Source organism: Gymnodraco acuticeps, unplaced genomic scaffold (assembly GCF_902827175.1).
Source record: "Gymnodraco acuticeps unplaced genomic scaffold, fGymAcu1.1, whole genome shotgun sequence".
NCBI classification, from domain to species: Eukaryota; Metazoa; Chordata; class Actinopteri; order Perciformes; family Bathydraconidae; genus Gymnodraco; species Gymnodraco acuticeps.
The window spans coordinates 421,248-441,016 of NW_022990392.1; the positions used below are offsets into that span (position 1 = coordinate 421,248).

Consider the following 19,769-nt stretch of genomic DNA (forward strand, 5'->3'; position numbering starts at 1 on the left):
CATATAGTATTTCATAGCTGTTTTTCATTTATTCTCTTATTTTTTTTAAACTATAATGATCATATAAATGTGTTTCCTCCTGGTCTCTCGCGCCCGCCCTGACATGCCCACTTTGAGAACCACTGGCTTATGTGAATGTGCAAGTGTTTGTTTGTTTGAGTGTGTGTGTCTCCTTTTCCCTCCCTTCTCCCTTGTCTTTATACTCCAGTTGCATTAAAGCACAGCACCAAGGGAGATGGGAAGAGTTTTGAAATTGGCACATCTGGGAAAAAAACATTAATTTTCTCTCCATTTGTCTGTTTATTTTAAACGTATTACCTCTTGTGCTGTTTCTTTTGTCCTTTGGGTCTCAGCATTTTTCTAAATACTTAAGAGATTGAGACAAGTAGAAAAACACAGCAATTGCACATATCCCCCAATGTCTCGTTTAAAATGCCTGCAGACAGACGGGACAAAACGATGTGGATTAGTGCATTCTCCTCTCTCCTTCCTTGACTTTCATCTCGCTAATAAGCTGTGAATCTCATCTCGTCTTCTGAGGTTTCTCCTTTCCCTTTCATATTAACATGAGGGCGGCTCGATTCAATACTGATTGAGATGCAGAAATTCACTTTACCAGTAATTGCATTGAGGGGAACATTTTGTTGATCAGCATCTAATAGACTTTATTAAAGATGCGTTGCACAGCTTAAATAACAACGTTATTAAGTGAGGTGGGGAGAGAACTTTTGAGATAAGGGGGAGGGGGAACTACACAGAGATATTATTATTAATTATTCAATAAAGATCTATACAATAGGCGCATTCACACCGCAGTACTTTTCCCACAAAGGTTCATCAGAACTTAGTTCATGAGAACTCTTTAGTTCTCATGAACTAAAGTTCTAGTTCTAGTTAACTAGTTCTAGTTAATTATATGACTGCCTGCTTATCAAAGGACACCTAAACAATAAGCGTTGCTTAGCAACGGTGTGTGGCTGTAAAGTATAGCTCAGCATTATGCATATAAAATGCTCATATATTTGTTTCTCTTTATTCCCCACGCCCCAAAATAAATAAATATACCAATTTTAGGAAAAGTAGCGAAGTTTGAGCAATGTGGGTTTTATATGAACAGAGTTTCACATATTTCAAAACGCAAAGTGGAATAAAGTTATTACACTTACACTGAGGATCTTTGTCATTCTGTCAGAATGACAAAGATCCTCAGTGAAGCACGAGCCCATATTTCACTACATTGTAAGTACAACTTATTAAAAAGATCAGTTCAATGCAACTAATGTCGTCTTAGTGTTATTGCATGATGTTAAAATTGGTTTGCCATGAATTTAGTGATGGATTGTAAACATTTGAAGTGTAGCATTTAAGTGTTTCTCAGTTACAAGGTTGTTGTTTTAATGAATCAGACACTGATGGTGCAGCGCTGTACTGTATCTCTTAGGCATTTTGTCCCAAACAAATTTTTTTTTGTGCTGATCAGGGGGTACTTGGCAGCATTTATTTTTCAAAGGGGGTACATTATTGAAAAAAGTTTGAGAACCACTGCTTTAGAGAATCCGACTGCACTTTCACTATCCGACGTGTTTATGATGCGCCAGTGGACGTCATGAAATGTGCGTCTGCTGCTGTGGGGAAACTATGGAAACTACAGTTTTCTATACAGCGGACTACAACATGGATGTTTAATAAGAACGAGGGACTACTGTAAACTCATCTAGAGACTCTGCACCGTGCTCTGACGCTGTTGTTTTATGCTTTATGAACGTGGACAACAGAGAAACATATTCTTCATGACCAAAGTTGGAATTGAAATAAAAAAGGAAAGTGAAACTTATGCTCGTCACCCTCTCCCTCCGGTCCACATTAATACAAATGATCCCAATACGTATGATTGTATGAACTATGAAAAGATCTTAAAATCAATACAGATGTATTATAAACGTTAGTCCTTAACATCTATCAGTGTGTATATCACCATTCAAACATCTTTTAAAAGTTGAACAAACCCCACACAGCTCAGTAAAGACTGTGAGATGTTGACTTTATTTGATCATTTCAGTAAAAACTAACGTTCATATTTCTCTTTTTGATTATAATACTGATGAACGTTCAGAAAAAAGCACTTTGGCAACTTACCACATACGTTTTAAAATGCTTAATAAGCACCGTAACGTTCATGATATTATTTATCGGTCATAATCGTTTGTTGACTGTTGTGTGACGGCAAATGCTGCGACTGCAAGGCATTGTGGGGCAGCATTTTCTCCTCTCCTTTCGGTTAGGGAGGTCCAGTGGTTCCTAAGCTAAAGGAGGTTATAAAGGAAGTTTGAAACCTACTTTCCTTTCATTTGGAGAATTGCAACAGCACTTATCATGGCTGCCACTGAGGGACTTCCGGGTCATTTCACTCCTGTTAGGAAGGTTCCTAAGATAAATGGACTATTGGAACGCAACCCCGGATTCTTTTGGTGTGAACGCGACATTTCGGAACTATATCGGAACTAAAGTGTGTAAGAGAATATTTTCATCTGATCTGTTTATAGAGTCTTTTATGGTTCCTTAGAGTCTGTGATACTGCAAACATCTGCTTGTAGTCAGTCAAAGACCCCTCTGTAGGTTGAGGTCACAGGTCAAACGCTTCTCCTATGTCCGAGGGTTGACCTGGCAGCATCTCTTTGAGACAAGCAGATCATTGTCTTGCATCGGCTATTGATTATACGCGGGCTTTCTGGAAGCCCGCCTCTCCTCGTGTTGGTTAGATGTTTTGTGTCTTTTGGTTCAGAGATCGCTGGTGGAGCACTGGGCATGTGTGAAACTTAAGATGATCTCCCGGCCGTTATTGTCTGTACTTTCTCCAATAAAACTCTTCAGTGCTTTTGGCTAACAACGGTTCCAGACTCCTTCATTCTACCTCAACATTGCAACAACAGAAGTTTACCTTCACAAAGTGGGAAAAGTACTGCGGTGTGAAAGCGCCTAATGTGTTAGTGTTTTTGTAATGCTACTTACACTTGTGAGTATATCTGATGAGATTTTAAGGTGTTTGTGCAACACTATGCAAAACAATAATCCCCCTTACCAATACTGTGTTATATTAAACGATATACTTTCATGTTGATTTCCACAGTTAATGACTTTATCATGTGCATGTCAAAACACATAAATGCTTCTCCCCTAATGATCCTATTGACGCTTGAAATGGTGTTTTCACTTTTTCACGCAATTTAATTATATAGCACAGTTTCAACAGCAGGAAATGTGATGTGCTTTACAAAAAGAACATTTAAAGCATTGAGATAATGCATTTTAAAAAACATTTTAAAACTTCAAGCAAATCTGTCTGTGTTTGAAAAAAAAGGATGTTGTACAAGGTACAGAACATCTGAGAGAAAGTCTCCCACTGTTACGAATTTCCCAGATTATTATTATATTTCTTATTCTGATGTTCCCAACCAGTGTTAATTGCTTCATCACATGCACTTTAAAACAAAGGAAAGGCTTAAAATACAAATATAAAATAAAATACATCCTGTCTTGTATCGATCTTATTGACACTTGCAATGCAATTAGCTGTAGTATTGATATTTTCACATCTAATCCCATTTGTCATGCTTAATAGCCTCTTTATTGCTGAGCATGGCCTGCGTATTGCCATATCAATGGCACTTATGTGTATCTGTGCATACCTCTTTGTCAAAGTAAACACCATCATATCGAATTCCATCACATTCCTCTGCTGCGTTCAATTGAGCTAAGGCCCTTTTGCCGCAAATGGAAGACACTAGAAGTTATTCAGGAACACAACCTGACAACAGCATTCAATGTTAAAACTGACATACCGTAGACACTTTTCATCGTCAACTCTAAGGAGAGCTCAGTGTTGTTTTCTAGACAGTATGGTAATGAAGCTATGGTAAATTAAGCTTGTGCACACATCCAGCAGTAAATGCAGAGTGTACATGCTTCAGCACACAGGACCTCATACTATAGGTACCCGCTGTGAAGTCTCTGGGGATTTTCTGCTGTTTGAACCCATCCGCCATTAACACACTTCTACTGGTTATAGCCTTAGCCATCCAATGTCTCTCTTGTTCTACAGAGGGCCACATCTGACAGAGAAAGCTAATGCATAACATTATTACCAGTGTTTCAGAGAGGATTGCTCTGCTAATAGTATATATTTTGAGACTAGTATGTGCCTTGTGTTTTTCTCTAGCACACGTAGGCGATAAGTGGACTTTGCTCCAGTCTTTCTGGATCCATATTACACCTTTAAAAAAATGCCTGCAAGAATAACTCTACAGTGTTTCAAGCAGATTATAACTCATTATAAGCTATTAAGGCCTTTATTATGATCTTCTGATTCATATGTTTTTGTGTGGTCGTTGTTTGCTTTAAGTAAAGTAAAGACATGTTTGTTAGAGTTTATTGAAGGATAAAAATGTGTTTTCATAATGTATTCTCATTTGCTGTGTTACAAAATGTGTTGATGGAGGAACAAAGCATAGTCTGTTTAAAATGACACACATACACACACACACAGATTCACATGACTGAGAGACACAAGATCCACACGAACAAATAAGGCGTTGGTCAAGACCACATGATTGTCTCATGTTACTGTATTGTTGAAATAAAAGGACTGCACTGAGAGGAGGCGAGTGGGAGTCGGTTAGGGAGTTGGTTCTCCTAGCTGAGGGCCGATTCTCCTAGCTGGGAGTTGGTTAAGGAGTGGACATGGCATATGTCACTCGCCGATTCTCCTAGCTGGGAGTTGGTTAAGGAGTGGACATGGCATATGTCACTCGCCGATTCTCCTAGCTGGGAGTTGGTTAAGGAGTGGACATGGCATATGTCACTCGCCGATTCTCCTAGCTGGGAGTTGGTTATGGAGTTGACATGACATGTCACTCGCTGACTCTCCTTGCAGCAAGTAAACTGGAAACATGAGTCCTGTTATCTTTGTTCACTGGGTTTTGGTATATTTGAACCGAGCTGGGGTTTACTCTTACAAAGTAATATAGAAATACCCCACAATGTTTGGTCTATAAGCAGATATATTACAAGCTGGCTATGAAATCACTAGGTGCTCAATGTAAAATGTAAGAGAGTGACCAGCGATTCGGAAGTATTATGATACTTGAGCTTAACATTTAGTGATTTGTTAATATGGTAATTGTTATAAAGAGTTATGAGAATGTATCAGTGCATTTACAGTATCCTATGCAAAGCTACAGATGCACATATGTATATGTATAATGCTTTATAGACATGGGAGTCATAGAAAGTTTGACCAAACTGTGTAATCTGTGGGGTTATAATTTTCAATTAGATATTTATCTCAAATTTGAGGTTGAATAAACCGATGTACATTATTTTATTTGTGTTCTTTGTTTCCAAATATGTTCTACCTTGAAATAAAATGGGAATTGTTACCTGATGTTGATTATGTAATATACATGTGACTGTTGAATGTCAGCTCTTCAAGTTGTTTTTGGATTGTGTCTGGTGTGAAATCGAAGAGATGTTTTGGTCTGAGAGCAAGGATGCTAATGAGTTGGCGGATCTCTGACTGCTATTCCAATGCAAACGGTGTGGGATTCACCTTAGTGAGGGCAGAGGCTGCTTGTTCTTTAATGACCGCTAACCATCACAACAAACCAAACCCTGGATATCTGATTTGACTCTGCCAGCTAAAGCAGATTGATGTTATCCATCTCACTAAATGGAGACTGATTGGTGGATTGGCAGAAACAGACAGCAAAGGATTAGATGGGGACTTCCAAACCACCAGAGCTCTTTCATATTACAAATACAAGATATAAGCTTCTGGCCTTTTATATATTTGTTCATACTATGGCTCCAATACCACACTAATGTGTATGTATCGTATGACACTGGCAACTAAGACTAATTTATACAATCTGTCATGCATTCTTTAACCTCCATCTTTTCCTGTTCTGCAGGTGGAAATGCTAAGCTGCGCTACCAGATCACATCAGGGAACACGGGAGGGGTGTTTGATGTAGAACCAGAGGTGGGCACTATCTTCATCGCCCAGCCGCTGGACTATGAACAAAACAAAAGGTAGGACACACTCCAGGGTACAATCCTTCGAAATATTAACGGTTATTTTTCTACTCAAGTTCAAATATGTTGTGTTATTTCCCCTGTTGTATTACTTGTTTATTTTTGTTCCTGGCTCTTTATATGCTAAAGTTTTAAACTCAATTTCTGATACAATAGTTTAAGAGTTTAAGAACATTTCAAGTAAATGTTTTTACATAGCAATTGGCTTCTTACTTTGTGGAAGCTCCTGACAAAGCTGATCCTCCTGCTCAGGTACAAGCTCCATGTCCTGGCTTCAGATGGAAAGTGGGAGGATTACTCGACTGTGACGGTGAACGTGGTCAACAAAAATGACGAGGCTCCGGTGTTCACCGTTAACGAATACTACGGCAGCGTTACAGAGGAACTGGACGGATCACCGGTGTTTGTGTTACAGGTACTTTTCAAGTTCATATTCAGCTGAAAGGTACACTTTATGAGAGGTTTTGCAATAATCTGTTTACTGCGCATATTTCCTGTGTTATCACCAAGGTGCAACTTCTGGGACTAAAAAGGGAAGCCACCGAGTATAGCCAGACTTCTCTTGATAAAAAAGATCCCGATTCTGTAGAAGTCTATGAAGAAATGACACTACTTCTTACATTAAAGCTTTAAACTCCATTTCTGATACTTCAAATCAACAATAGTTAAAGAGGTAAAGGACATTTCAAGCAAGTGGCCTCTTACTTTGTGAAAGCTCCTGCCAAAGCTGATACTCCAGGGCTGGCTTCTCTTGATGAAAAAGATGTCGGGTTGTGTAAAGATCTACGAGAAAATGACCCTACTAGATAACTCTGAATTTGTTCTTACCATGATTGTTACATTAGACTAAATACTCTATAGATAGCCAGCAGGGAGCGACTTCTCTAGTTGAAAAAGATGTCTGTAGAAGTCTATGCACAAGATGACCCTACCTCTCATTTACCTCAGTCAACATTTTCCTAAGGGATTTATGATCTCAATTGCTAGTTTAAAAGCTTCCTCAATACAATAAGTGAGTGTATACTTAAGTTTGTGACCTTCAACTCTTTTAAAATGTTTGGTTTTAAGTTTGCGAAAGTCATTTGAAACATTTTGATCCCCTGCTAAATGTTTTCTATAAGCGGTTGATTGAAGGTCTGTCAATTGAATATAAATAGCCAAAGAATAAAATGCTTTTATGCAATTCTGTCTGAAATTAAGAAACATATTGAGTGTTATAAGAATGCAATGTCTAGCATGCATAGCAACAGTAACAAAGTGGAAGTGGAGCTTTATTTTTTTTAAAGCCTTACTTATTTGTATGAGTACAAACCATTTCTGGACTTGGGTTCAATCCGTTTTGCATTATTATGTCCTGAGTAGAAAGAGTCTTTTTAAGTATCATCTTTAATCGATTTTTAGTTTTCATTCATTTCATATGATGTAGCCGGATGTGGAAAGGTTGCATGATGGCTACAGCTTTCCCCCTGAAGCTGTCTGTCTTTCTTTAAATCGCTTTCTTTGAGTTAAGCTGATGTTCTTTAAATTACCACAGTTAAATACATCTAGTTAAGATCGGTTGTATACATCACTCTGAATTTGTTCTTATAATTATTTAGCTCTATTGCATTAGACAATATAGAGGCCCTGCTTCTCTCTACGTATGTAAGAGCACACCTCTCACTCTTTTAAAGTTAATTTTGGCTCTACATCACACTGCAATTACCGCTGTGCTAAATTGAACCATCTCTGGGCTGCCCAGGGTGTAATTGCTGTTGATGTGTTGAGTGAGAAGAAGCAGTCAGGAAGAAGAGGTGGGGGTGAGGAGGTTGGATTTCTGCCAGGCTTACCTACCGGAGACTTTACTAACTACACAGAGCTGCTCTGAAGTGCTTCCAGTCAAGATATCACACCAAGTCAGCAGCATTTCAATAATTAAATAGTGGTGAAAAAGAAGTGATTACACTCTCATCACCCTCTCTGTGTTGCTGTGTGTTTGATATTGTAGGTTACAGCATCAGATCCAGATAAAGACGCTGACCAGGAGGCCCTGCGCTACTCTCTCCATGGCCAGGGTGCAGAGAGCGAATTCATAATCGATGAGGTCACAGGGAAGATCTACGCCCAGCGGACACTGGATCGCGAGGAGCGTGCCGTTTGGCGTTTTGTCGTCTTGGCCACGGACGAGGGCGGCGAAGGTCTGACGGGCTTCACCGACATCATCATTAATGTGTGGGACATCAATGACAACGCGCCCATCTTCACCTGCGCCCCAAGCTGCCTCGGAGAAGTTGCGGAGAACTCGGTCGTGGGGACGTCGGTGATGGAGATGACGGCCACTGATCTGGACGACTCGGCGGTGGGCCAGAACGCTGTGCTCTCCTACAGGATTACCGGGAGTTTAGACACCACAAACGTGGAAATGGGAGGAGTGCCTACCTTCTCAGAAATGTTCACGATCAATCCCACCACTGGGACCATCACTGTGGCCATGGGAGGCCTCGACAGAGAGCAGGTGGAGTCCTACCTCCTGGTGGTGGAGGCCAGAGATGGCGGAGGGATGACTGGAACTGGAACTGCTACCATTCAGATCAAGGATGTGAATGATCACGCTCCGAGATTCACGGATCGCTCCTGCATGACAAGGATCTCTGAGAATACAGAGGTCAATGCAGAGGTGAGTCAGAACTATAGATATTAGCCACAGAAACCAAATGATTTGATTTATCTCAGATTAACTCCGCAAAATAAATATTGAATTTGGTGGTGGAAGATATTCTTCATGATTCTATATATCCCAAAAGACAACAAATGCAGAGTAATACCAGAAACTTTAACAAAGTAATGGGAGCAGTTTGCCTTTGGGTGTCAAACTCAATTTCATCGCATAAAGGTTGCACTCAAAGGGCCGGTTGTAACTATATAAATATAATATATATATATATATATATAAAATAATGTATTATATACATATATATATTATTACATTATTGCCTCTGAATTGGATTATTATCGGATAGGATAATAACTTAGTAATTAACTACGTCTGAAAGCAGAAGTCCAGGGCAATTAATTACAAGTCTCTTCAGTGCGCATGTCACAAAACGAGATGCATTGTGGGACATGTAGTTTATGGGCATCCTGCTTCTGTAAAGTGGCATGTAACCGTATAATAAACGTAATATATTCTTTGCAAGCTCTTGCGGGGCCGCATAAAATGAAGTCGCTGGTCGGATTTGGCCCCCGGGCCTTGAGTTTGAGACCCCTGCCTTAAACGCAGAAAAGCTTCCATTTACATTAACACAAATCGTAGCACTACACATTGTATATTTCAGTTAAAAAACAAAACCTTTAAAGGTAACTGTGGGGGAAAGTTCTGAAGCAATGGGAGTCAGGACTCAGAGAGACACGAGGAGAGCTGGAGCTTTGATGGCAAACACTGACGGTTTATTTGGAGCTTCGGCCGGAGAATTCACAAGACATGTCACGGGCCACGAGTTGACCACACGGTTGAGATGCCACCATCAATTCTGAAGCACCCTCCTGTAGCTCCAGGTTTGAACTAGTTGATAATAATCAACATTGTGCAATAGATTGACTAAACAGCTGAGGACACTGAATCACAGTTGTTGTCGCTTATGGCTCGGGGTCATCTGCACCCCGAGAAGGATGTGTTCCAGGTGTCCCACAACAATAAGTATCTCTGACCGAGAGTTGCCCGGTCATAAACTGGTAACATCAACAACTTGTTAGGGCAGCCCCTCCTTAAGGGAGATAACGGCTGATCAAGGTTGGTCAGCTGCGTCAGAGGGCGAAGGAGGACCTGCAGGGGAAATGATTCCCCAACAGTAACTCTCTTCTCATTTTAAATATAAGTTGTGTGATTCTTAGAAAATGCACATCTAGCTAGATTTGTAGAATAAAGCAGCTGATGTCTGACATCAAACATTGATTATGGGCAACTGTTTAAGCAAAAATAAACCGAGAGAGCAAAGACCTCCACTAGGGCCAATGGTGGACCCGCATGCTCCTCGGTGGTCTCATTTCCCAAATTAGGAAGTAATTCTTCTGACTTTGGTGCATTCATGTGCTTAGTGTGAAAACAACAAGGGTTCTAGTAAGAACAGTTGTTGTATTTGATTGATCAGAGCATTTTAAGAACATGTTGACATGAGTTCTTGAATGGTTGCTCCTACTTGAAGGGCGTATACAGGATTTATTAACAAACTCATTTTTCCAATTTGCTCACTTGAATGGCCTTTCTAACAATGTTAGCGAAAGCGAAACATCATTTGTGTTCCGCCCTGAGATTTGGGTCGCTCCAAAATTGAAGGGTTTTTTCCCTTGGGCCATGCTACAACCTTCCAGCAAGTTTCACAACACATCGGAGGCAAAGAGACAGTCATCCCAAGATCCAAACATAACTTGGCAGGGGGTAACAAGAAAGAAAGAAAAAGCATTTTGAATGCTTGGACCTATTTTCCATAGAAGAGCTGTTGCAGCCACATTTAATCATCTGACTAAAACAAAGGGAAAAAACACAGAGTTTTTCTATCTTCACAAATCTGAATACACATCAAAGGGATATGTTTTCCATCACTGCATAAATGTGCAGCTTGCATTCCTTTTTAGCCATTTATGTATCAAGAAGCCAATAATCGCAATTATTCGCATGATGTTTTTGCTTGTTTTAAGGTCCTGGATATTGTTGCAGAGGACAGAGACACTGGAGAAAATGCCCAGCTGACCTTCAGTGTTGTGGCTGGAGACCAAGAGCAGAAGTTCTACATGGTGAGTCACAAGCAGGAGCAGCGCGGCACCCTGAAGCTGAAGAAACGTCTCGACTATGAACGACACAGCGAGCAGAGGTTCAACCTCACACTGAAGGTAAGTGGCAGCTGTTCCTAGAAAGAACCCTCTGAAGGTTACTTTAATTCAGCCGTTCAATCAGAGAATGTCACTTTGCTTTTGTGGAAGGAACCTTCAGTGAAGGCTGCGCAGCATGTGTGAAGGGGATAAAGAGAAAATAAGAAGCCAGATGATGACAGTGCGGTGGTATCAGAATGTGAAATGGATTGTAATTGGAATCTGATGTTTGGGTACTTTCACATGTGGTATGTCTCTGGAAAAGTTTGAGCAATTGTGGAAACTGATGGAAATAAATGTTTTGGGAAATGTTTCGAGCATTCACCTCATTAATTGTTTTTGTTCACTATTCTAAAACCCTCAAATCAACCTGTCAGTGCCTCTGTCAAAAGCGAAGATGTAAGACTTTCTAGGTGAGGAGAACTCTAAAGTCAGTCACAGAAGTTGTCACATGTCAGCTACAGACAAGAACTCTAAAGCTTCCAGAGACAACTTTTCATATTTGAGGCAGTGAGAGGAAGCTGTTGGGAAAGTACCAGGAATCATCTGCAGAATACTGTTACATCTTGCAGTTCATCTTCCTATACTGCTTTAGAACTAAATACAGTCAATCATTTTCTTTTGATTAAGTAATAATACCACTGTGAAGAATCTAACCTAAGTAAGTACAACAAGTATTAACATCTAAATATACTAGCAGCAAAAGTAAAAGTGCTACCTAACAACAAATATAAGATCATTATATAATAACATCTGATATATTATTTGATTATAATAATTAAGAGAACAAGACATCCTCTGTCCACAGACCCTTGTTTCAGATAAGGAAATGTATAAGTATAAAAAGCACGAAATGGAGACTAAAGTACCTTAAAGTTGTAATTTAGTACATTACTTGAGTAAATGTACTTGTTGACTGTACTTCAGTTTAATTTCAGGGTACTTTGTTTGAGTTCTTGAGACTGTGCACCTGTTTCAGGTTGAGGACCTGGACTTCTCCAGCCTCCTGCACTGTGTGGTGGAGGTGGAGGACTACAACGACCACGCTCCCGTCTTCATTCCTCACCTCCTGTCTCTGGCCCCTCTCCCTGAGGACATCAGCGTGGGGACCAGTGTGGCCCGGCTGGTGGCCAGCGACTCTGATTCAGGCCAGAACCGCGAGATCACCTACACCCTGACAGAGGACTCGGACCCTGAAGGGCTCTTCACCATCGACCAGTCGGGTGTTCTCTCCGTGGCCCGGCCTCTGGATCGAGAGAAGATAGCACGGCATTCCTTGGTTGTCATGGCAACGGATCATGGGGTTCCACCTCTAACAGGCAGCGCCACTGTCCAGCTGCCACTGTTGGATGTAAACGACAACGGACCGGAGTTTGAGGCGGCGTACTCCCCAGTAGTCTTTGAGAACGTGGCAGGCCCACAGGTAAGTTTGGCTGGGTCTGATGTCAAGTCAACATGCTGATACAATCCTTTGCTTTGGTTAATAGAAAGCTAGAAGAAGAATGTTTTTTCAGGTAAGGGATAACATGCAGCACACTGCAGCATTACAGTCAATGGAACCCAGGGAGGGTGGACTAAGAATGATACGATGGCTTTCACTAAGTACAAGTAGTCCATTTTACTGCAACTACTGCAACGTAACTTAAAATGACTGCAGCACTGATCGAGGTTTCTTGACCCGTAACTGTCCGTCTGTTACCCTTTTTTCCCCATTGAACCAGAACTGTCACAGTCCATACCATCTTCATGTTAGTGTTTACTTCCTGTCTGCTTTTTTCTATCGTTCCCTTTAGTGTTTACTTCCTGTCTTCTTCTGCTAAATTCTCTGTCTTCCAGCTCTCTGTCTTTCAACCTATTTTCTTCTCTTGTGCTCCTTTATTGTCCTTTTTTTGTTTTGTCTAGCCATCATGAATTCAAAACGTCAAGCTCTCCACAAATGTAAAAGTGAATAAACTAAACTAATGTGTTTTTTCACCACAGCTGATGTATTGCTATGACTACAAATAGTCTCTTGTTTAGAGTGTTTTTAGAAAGTGTCTGATATCGAAAAAAAGCAGTCGGCTGAATGTCTAGATTGACCAATTAGAATTGAGATTTCACCTTTTACAGTGAATGAAACAATCAAACCTTTGTAACCCACAATCCCTCACGCTCTTCCTTCTTGTTTAGGTAGTAAGGATGAACCAAACGTCGACTCTCCTGCGGGCTGTGGACCGGGACTCCCCAGAGAACGGTCCGCCCATTCACTTCACAGTCCCCCCCGAGTATCGCCATGGCAATGATTTGTACCTCCAGGACAACCTAAACGGCACCGCCACTCTAACGGCTCTGAGGACGTTTGACCGCGAGCGCCAGAAAGAGTTCCTCATCCCTATTATCATGAGTGACAGCGGCCATCCAGCCAAAACAGTGACCAGCACCTTAACCGTGACCATCGGGGACCAGAATGATCACCCACATGTGGCGGGGGAGAAGAAGATTTTCATCAATAGTCACAGAGGTGAGATCTCCAACTTCAGGATGTACCGTTCGAAACACAAGACAAAGAACTGATTTCGATACATTTGTCTAACTGGTCTTAATCAAAAATATTTAGGTTTGAGGTAATTGTCAGTCTCTGTCGGTGAAAGTGATGCTGCCAGCCAATGAATTCCTAATCAGAGCTCGGTAATTAACGCACACAGGCACACACCATTTGTATTGTGCCTTTCACCTCTGCCTCAACCACCCACTGTCACCGCATTATCTTTGTCCGGATGATCGGTTGTTAGTCGCAATGACTCCCATGGTGCTATTCTAAGGGTCACAAAGGCAAGTTGACATTCATTTAATCACAGCTTTAATGTTTATTCGTCTGGAGCTTATTGTCTTTGAGTTTAAGGATCTAAAACCAACCACTTACTCCAGTATCTGCTCTCAGACTACAGTCTATTTGTATCACAAAAAGCCTGTGCCAAATTTCCAGGATTTTGAATTAAAAAATAAATTGTTTGGCAATCATTTACTGTAAGCAATAAATGATGTCTTTATTGGGCATACACAGCAGGATGAAATACACTTTAATACATACAATAACAATCAGAAAAAAAATATTCATTCTCCACAAAAACTTGGAGGCTCATTAGTAATGTTTTCTTTTGTATACCTTGTCCATTTTTCCCTATCCAACAAAGATTGACTTGATTTTGAAGTGACATGGTTATTACTTCCATGATATATATATTTTATTTACAAGATCCTTCCATTTACAGTTGTTGAGGTTATCATTTGTGACTCAAAGTCCTTTTCATTTACTTGGATATTGCTACTCTTGCTACTATAAATAGTCATGAATCATTTCATTTCATTTAATCGTTTATTTGAATAGGGACAATGCACATTAATGAACACTTAGACGAATAATGCTTCAAGGGTAAATATGCCGGATTTTAGCTTTGAGCTCATTTCCATCCGTAGTCCCTGACATACAACATATAAGAACATGGCATTTGTAAACATAGCAAAAAACAAATACAGGATATGCAAAAGAGCAAGAGCAGCACACACAAGTATTTACCACATGGCACTACAATAGCAGCAACGACATAGTAAGTGCAAGAGATGATACAAGAGCTACATAAAGTGCAAGAGGAGATACCTCTGTGTTAAAGTGCATTTAGCGGTGATTGCATGTCTGGTTGTTTCTCAACCATTCTTTGAGTTGACCTTTGAAGCTATTGAGAGTGGGACGATCCCGTATCTCAGTTGGGAGGCTGTTCCACAAAGAGCTGCCCTTAACGGAGAGGACATTTTGTCCAAAAGTGGTCCGTCTGCAGTGGACCTCACAGTCTCCTCTGGTTTCTGACCTAGTGCAGCGTCTAGAACTCCCCTAAGGGAGGGGGGGCCAGTCCATGTAAACATTTATTAAAAAAACACATACTTTTAAAATACTTAAAATCCTCAAAACTCAAGAAATTGTGTTTATCAAGGATGGTACAGTGGTGGTATGAATGTGGCTTTCTGTCAAACACCTTGATAGCTCTCTCGTACAGCTGTTCTATGGGTTTCAGGTTTGTGGCAGAAGCAAACGACCAGTTTGTCAAACAGTATTCAATGTGGGATAGAATCATACAGTGGAGGTATGACTTTGCAGCATTGACAGTTAAGAAGGGTCTAATTTGTTTAAAATGTTGCAAATTGAATGGTATTGGATACTTTCTTAATATGTTTCTTAAAAGTCAAGTTCGAGTCCAATATGACTCCAAGATACTTGAAGTGGGAGACTAGTTCTATTTCTGATCCGTTTAAAAACACGTTGGATCCTTCGATTTTGACTGGTCGTTTACTGAACATCATGCATACTGTTTTTTTTGCATTTAACTGTAAGCAAATGTTGTTCAGCCAGAGGTGAACCTTGTCCAAAGCTTTTGAGAGACAGGATGAGATCATTTCAGTGTTCTTCCCGTGTACAAAGATGACCGCATCATCGGCATACATTTGCACATTCAACTCAGGACATACATTAGACAAGTCATTAATGTACAGAGAAAACAGTAATGGTCCAAGAATGGAACCTTGTGGAACCCCAACAGGGTTCACAAGGTAGGGGGATTCGGCTCCGTTGACCAAAACACACTGTTTTCTGTTCGATAAGTAAGACTTAACCCACTGTATTGAATCTGCCATAAAATTGAAAAATCATCCTTCGTGATCTTCTCTGGTGTTTTTCCAAGTAGTAATAAGTAGTAATATTTATATAAATACCAAACATAATTGACATTTCCCTTATGTATTTCCCAGGAGCGACTTCTAGCTTCACATAGTCAAAAGACATGACTATCATTTGCCTTCTGCTCATCACAAAGTCTCATTTTGAAGTAGAACCGCTCTTGATGTTTAACATTTGTACAGGATTTCTACCTTTTATTAGTGTTTTATGTGATGCATTGCCTTCTGCTAGATGGTGATTGTGAAAGTAGCATGAGATATGTACATTTTTATTAAAAATGTATTAATAAATGTTCTTCATTGTTTTCTGTGTGTGGGATATGTGTATTGGCATCATTTTCAAAGCTTATGCTAATTCAGGTATTACAGGTATAACCCACGCAGCACAGACTTAAATACTCGGACATGTAGATGCTGAGAATTAACACCTACTCCTACCATGGAATTAACACCTACTCCTAACTTGAAATCCAGTATATGTATATATTATAATTGCTATAAGAATGTATATGGTCACTTAATACTGGTTTGTTATATTTTATCAGGCCGTATGCCAACAACGGTGCTTGGAAAGGTCTACTCCCCCGATCCCGATGACTGGGACAACAAGACGTATGTGTTTGAAGGACATTTGCCAAGGTAAGTAATAGGACTCTTTATTAACCATTCAGGTTTCTCACGTAACAACCCTATGCTACAGGGAAAAATAATTGCTGCAAAGTGCTTAAGGAACATTTTGTTTTGGCCTAAATCAGAAGGGCCAATCACGTGCAGTTAAAAACATTTGTTTTGTCGAAATTCATTTTTTTAGAGACAATTTGGGGCTTTAGAAGAGATTCATTTGAAAGGAGATATAGTGGATGACGCATTGAAGGACCGCAGGCCGGGTTCGAACGTGCTCCTCAAGTCTACGTTTATGTCTACCAAGTGAGCTAAGGGAAATTCATTTGTATTGATCAGTATTTTCCAATCAGAACTGCAAGTAAAGCAAGACGGCAGGGTCTTTGTCTCCAGGTTTGCTGCACTATACTTCCTTCTCCGATGCCGATGAGTGTATCTGTGTAACAGGCCAAAGAAAAGGCACAAAGACAGATCCCTAAAACAAAAATATATCACACTTTATGGGATCTACTGGCAGCTGCATCTGTATGTGCTGCTCTCTCTGTCACCATCTACACTTATCTGCTAATCTCACCGCCATGTCTACATTACATGTTTTTCTGTCGTGATTGATTCAGACTTTTAAATAATGCAGCGCAACCTCGCCCCTGAGTGAAATATCTCTTAGGAAGAGGAAGGCCATATGTTTTTTTGTTTCTCATCCAATCAATTCTTGAGAGTTATGTACTAAGGAAGCCCTCCAACTTTGCAGAACCACTGCATTGTACTGCTATTTTGCTGGCTACAACTTCTAAACATAGTCCTTATTTCTTGTTTGCAATGTGGTCAGCAATCAAGTACGGAGCAGCGTCCCTGAGGTATTGATTACGCTGCAACTCCCTGATTAAATCAGCCTGATAATTCTGTAGAGTCTTCAATTATTTACCATCTTTTTATCACCCTTTTCCTCCATTACCATCCTGTCCAATGTTCCTGCTCAGGTCGATTCCTTATTGGTCCTTGTTTATCCCTTTTTGCCAACGTGTCATGTTACCTGCTATAGATGAGCAGATGCATCTTACAAACTTAGCTGTGTGAAAATGTCTCTCCCTTTTCTCTTCAAGTCAAAGTTCAGCCCGTAGAGGACTGGGTGTAATATGAGGGATTAACATTTTACAACAGCCTTCATATTTTGGAATATTAAACATACAGTAGGTTTCTTGCCCTGCTGTTCTGGGTTTTTACAAAAAGGCACCGATTATAGCTTATTCTGGTCTTCTTTATATACAGCACTAAGAGACCACTGCAAAACTATCAGTTTCTCTGGTTTTACAATTACAATGTGTTTGAGTTATATTATTCTGATCTTTTTTAAATCTACAAACTACTAACAACATTGTTGTCGGAGCTGGAGAGTAGAGTACGTACAGTAGGAGCCACATGCAGAAGACAGTTTCTTTACATCAGAGCTGGGCCAGGCAAAACACCAAAACATACACTCTCTCTGACAATAACCGTCCAAACACCATCAAGGATCTGACAACAACTGGAAGACAAACAGAATCACAATCAGGATATCAAACAGGAGGGAAACACAGAGACAGGAAGCAACCACAGACAAAAGACAGGGGGTGAATACCTTTCACAATAAAACAGTAAACAGACAGATCGTGACACTCCAAAATAAAACACAGACAGGTGTGTTGGAATTCACCAGACACTGGAGTCAAATGGCTGCTATGCATGTAGAGATTGATATTTAAGAAGACATTGAAGGTAGTCTCTTCGTTTTTTCCAGAGCTGTATATTCATTGTGAAAAAAACACACTTGTTGTACTTTTCAAATGTTTTGTTTTGTAAAATACTGCATTGTAGTCGTTTTGACTGTTGTATTATTGTAATTTAGTATTATCATGCAGCACAAACATTTAGATTAGGAGAAATGCGCTGCAGCTTCAGAAACAATGAATACAAAAACACAAATAAGCCCACCTCCCTGAGTTTCATTTCATCTTGCATCCGATTGATTTCAAGCACATGGAGCAGTGTAACTAATTGCCCTTTTCCCCAGCCCAGAGTAGACTTTTGGGACAGTTAGTGAAAGCAAGTCCTCCGAGCAGAGCCAATGACTTCCCGTTCTTTTCCAAGAGATATCAATCCGTAGATGGTGGGAGAATCTAAGAAAAGCTGTATCCAATGAATCTTGTACAACAGTTGTATAGCAAATGTCCTGCTTTGACTGGAATAGAAGTGGCTACTAATTTAAGTAGGAGGAGGCTTCAGCAAATTGGTAAGTGCCAAATCGGAAAGTTTTACTAGTTATATTAGAGAAATATTCTTTTAGTGAAACCTGAAATTAAGTGCTCGACATAAGATGTAATCTACCCTCTCCAGCACATGCTGCACAATGACTTAATGCGTCTCTCGGCTCTACAAGGGGGTTATTATTTAATTTGCCAAGGTTGTGCCTTGGTTCGGCTCTATAATTAAACTTGAATGAGCTCATTTACTGTACAAGGGGAGCATGGAGACAAGGACCAAGTGAAATTGCTTCCTCGCATGTCTCGGTGCCTATGAGTCACTTTCATTTTACCCTTGCCTTTCTCTCGCTAATGCATCGTCTCTGCTCACTTTCTATTATTGTCCCAGGGGGCAATCTGTTTACAGCAGAAAACAGAGTAAAGACACAAAATGAATCAGAACACATGGCTGACGGCGATGAAAGTGTTTTGGTTTGGTTATGTCTTCATCTTGGACAGTTGCAACAGGTGTAGGGACTGTTAGACATGTGTTCTCCTTTGTTCTATTATTCATATCTTTATTAGTCAAATTGTTTTGGACAGTCAAATTATTTTATTAATTATCTTCATGTTTAGACTAATGCACATCATAACTTGTGTTCTGTCAGGGCTTGCAACTAGTTCAACAAAATGGTTAAATTGCATTTCGATACAAATGTTAGCTGATCGCTGGTTTGTGTTGAGAAAGGGTTTTTTTGCAAGCAGGGACCGAGTTTGGATCATCATGTCTGCAGGCAAAGAAAATATGTTGGAAAATTGTGAGAAATTCCAGATTCCCTTCAATGATGACCAGAGATATCCCAAACCTTACCAGTACAATGTTTCTATAGTTCCAACAAGTCATTCCATCAACTTTAATAGTCTGCACCTCCAGGATTACATTTCAATCTTACCATATCCATCATTTCATCTTTGAAACGTTATCTTTTTAACCAGGATCTCCTTAGATCAAGTTACTTGTGAGAAATAAGGTGCGTCAGATCAAATACAGATCAATGTTGAATGGGACATGGCATTGAAAGAAACCCAATTAAAAGACTTCTGGCCACATGTTGGGGGGATCTTGACATCACTATTACTTTTTTAATGTAAAAAAAAATATTCTGGCTTTTTACAAAATAGGAACATGGCATGGTTAAAGGAGCAATGTGTAATGCCTTGCCACTGGCCCATTAAGAGGCTAAATTGTATTGCTAGTGGGTCAGTACAATCTAGACATACAGTCAT

General features: G+C 40.1%; 1 protein-coding gene across 1 annotated transcript in view; it reads left to right on the forward strand.

Annotated features, from left to right (window-relative positions):
• Positions 1 to 19,769, forward strand: part of LOC117551614 (neural-cadherin-like) — a 508,256-nt gene that overhangs the window by 286,665 nt on the left and 201,822 nt on the right. Inside the window, exons 17-23 of the mRNA XM_034224543.1 lie at positions 5,967 to 6,087; positions 6,343 to 6,505; positions 8,078 to 8,746; positions 10,765 to 10,956; positions 11,915 to 12,358; positions 13,105 to 13,435; positions 16,188 to 16,281. Of these exons, the coding sequence (XP_034080434.1) occupies positions 5,967 to 6,087; positions 6,343 to 6,505; positions 8,078 to 8,746; positions 10,765 to 10,956; positions 11,915 to 12,358; positions 13,105 to 13,435; positions 16,188 to 16,281 (2,014 nt within the window). The remainder of the gene's footprint in view (positions 1 to 5,966; positions 6,088 to 6,342; positions 6,506 to 8,077; positions 8,747 to 10,764; positions 10,957 to 11,914; positions 12,359 to 13,104; positions 13,436 to 16,187; positions 16,282 to 19,769) is intronic.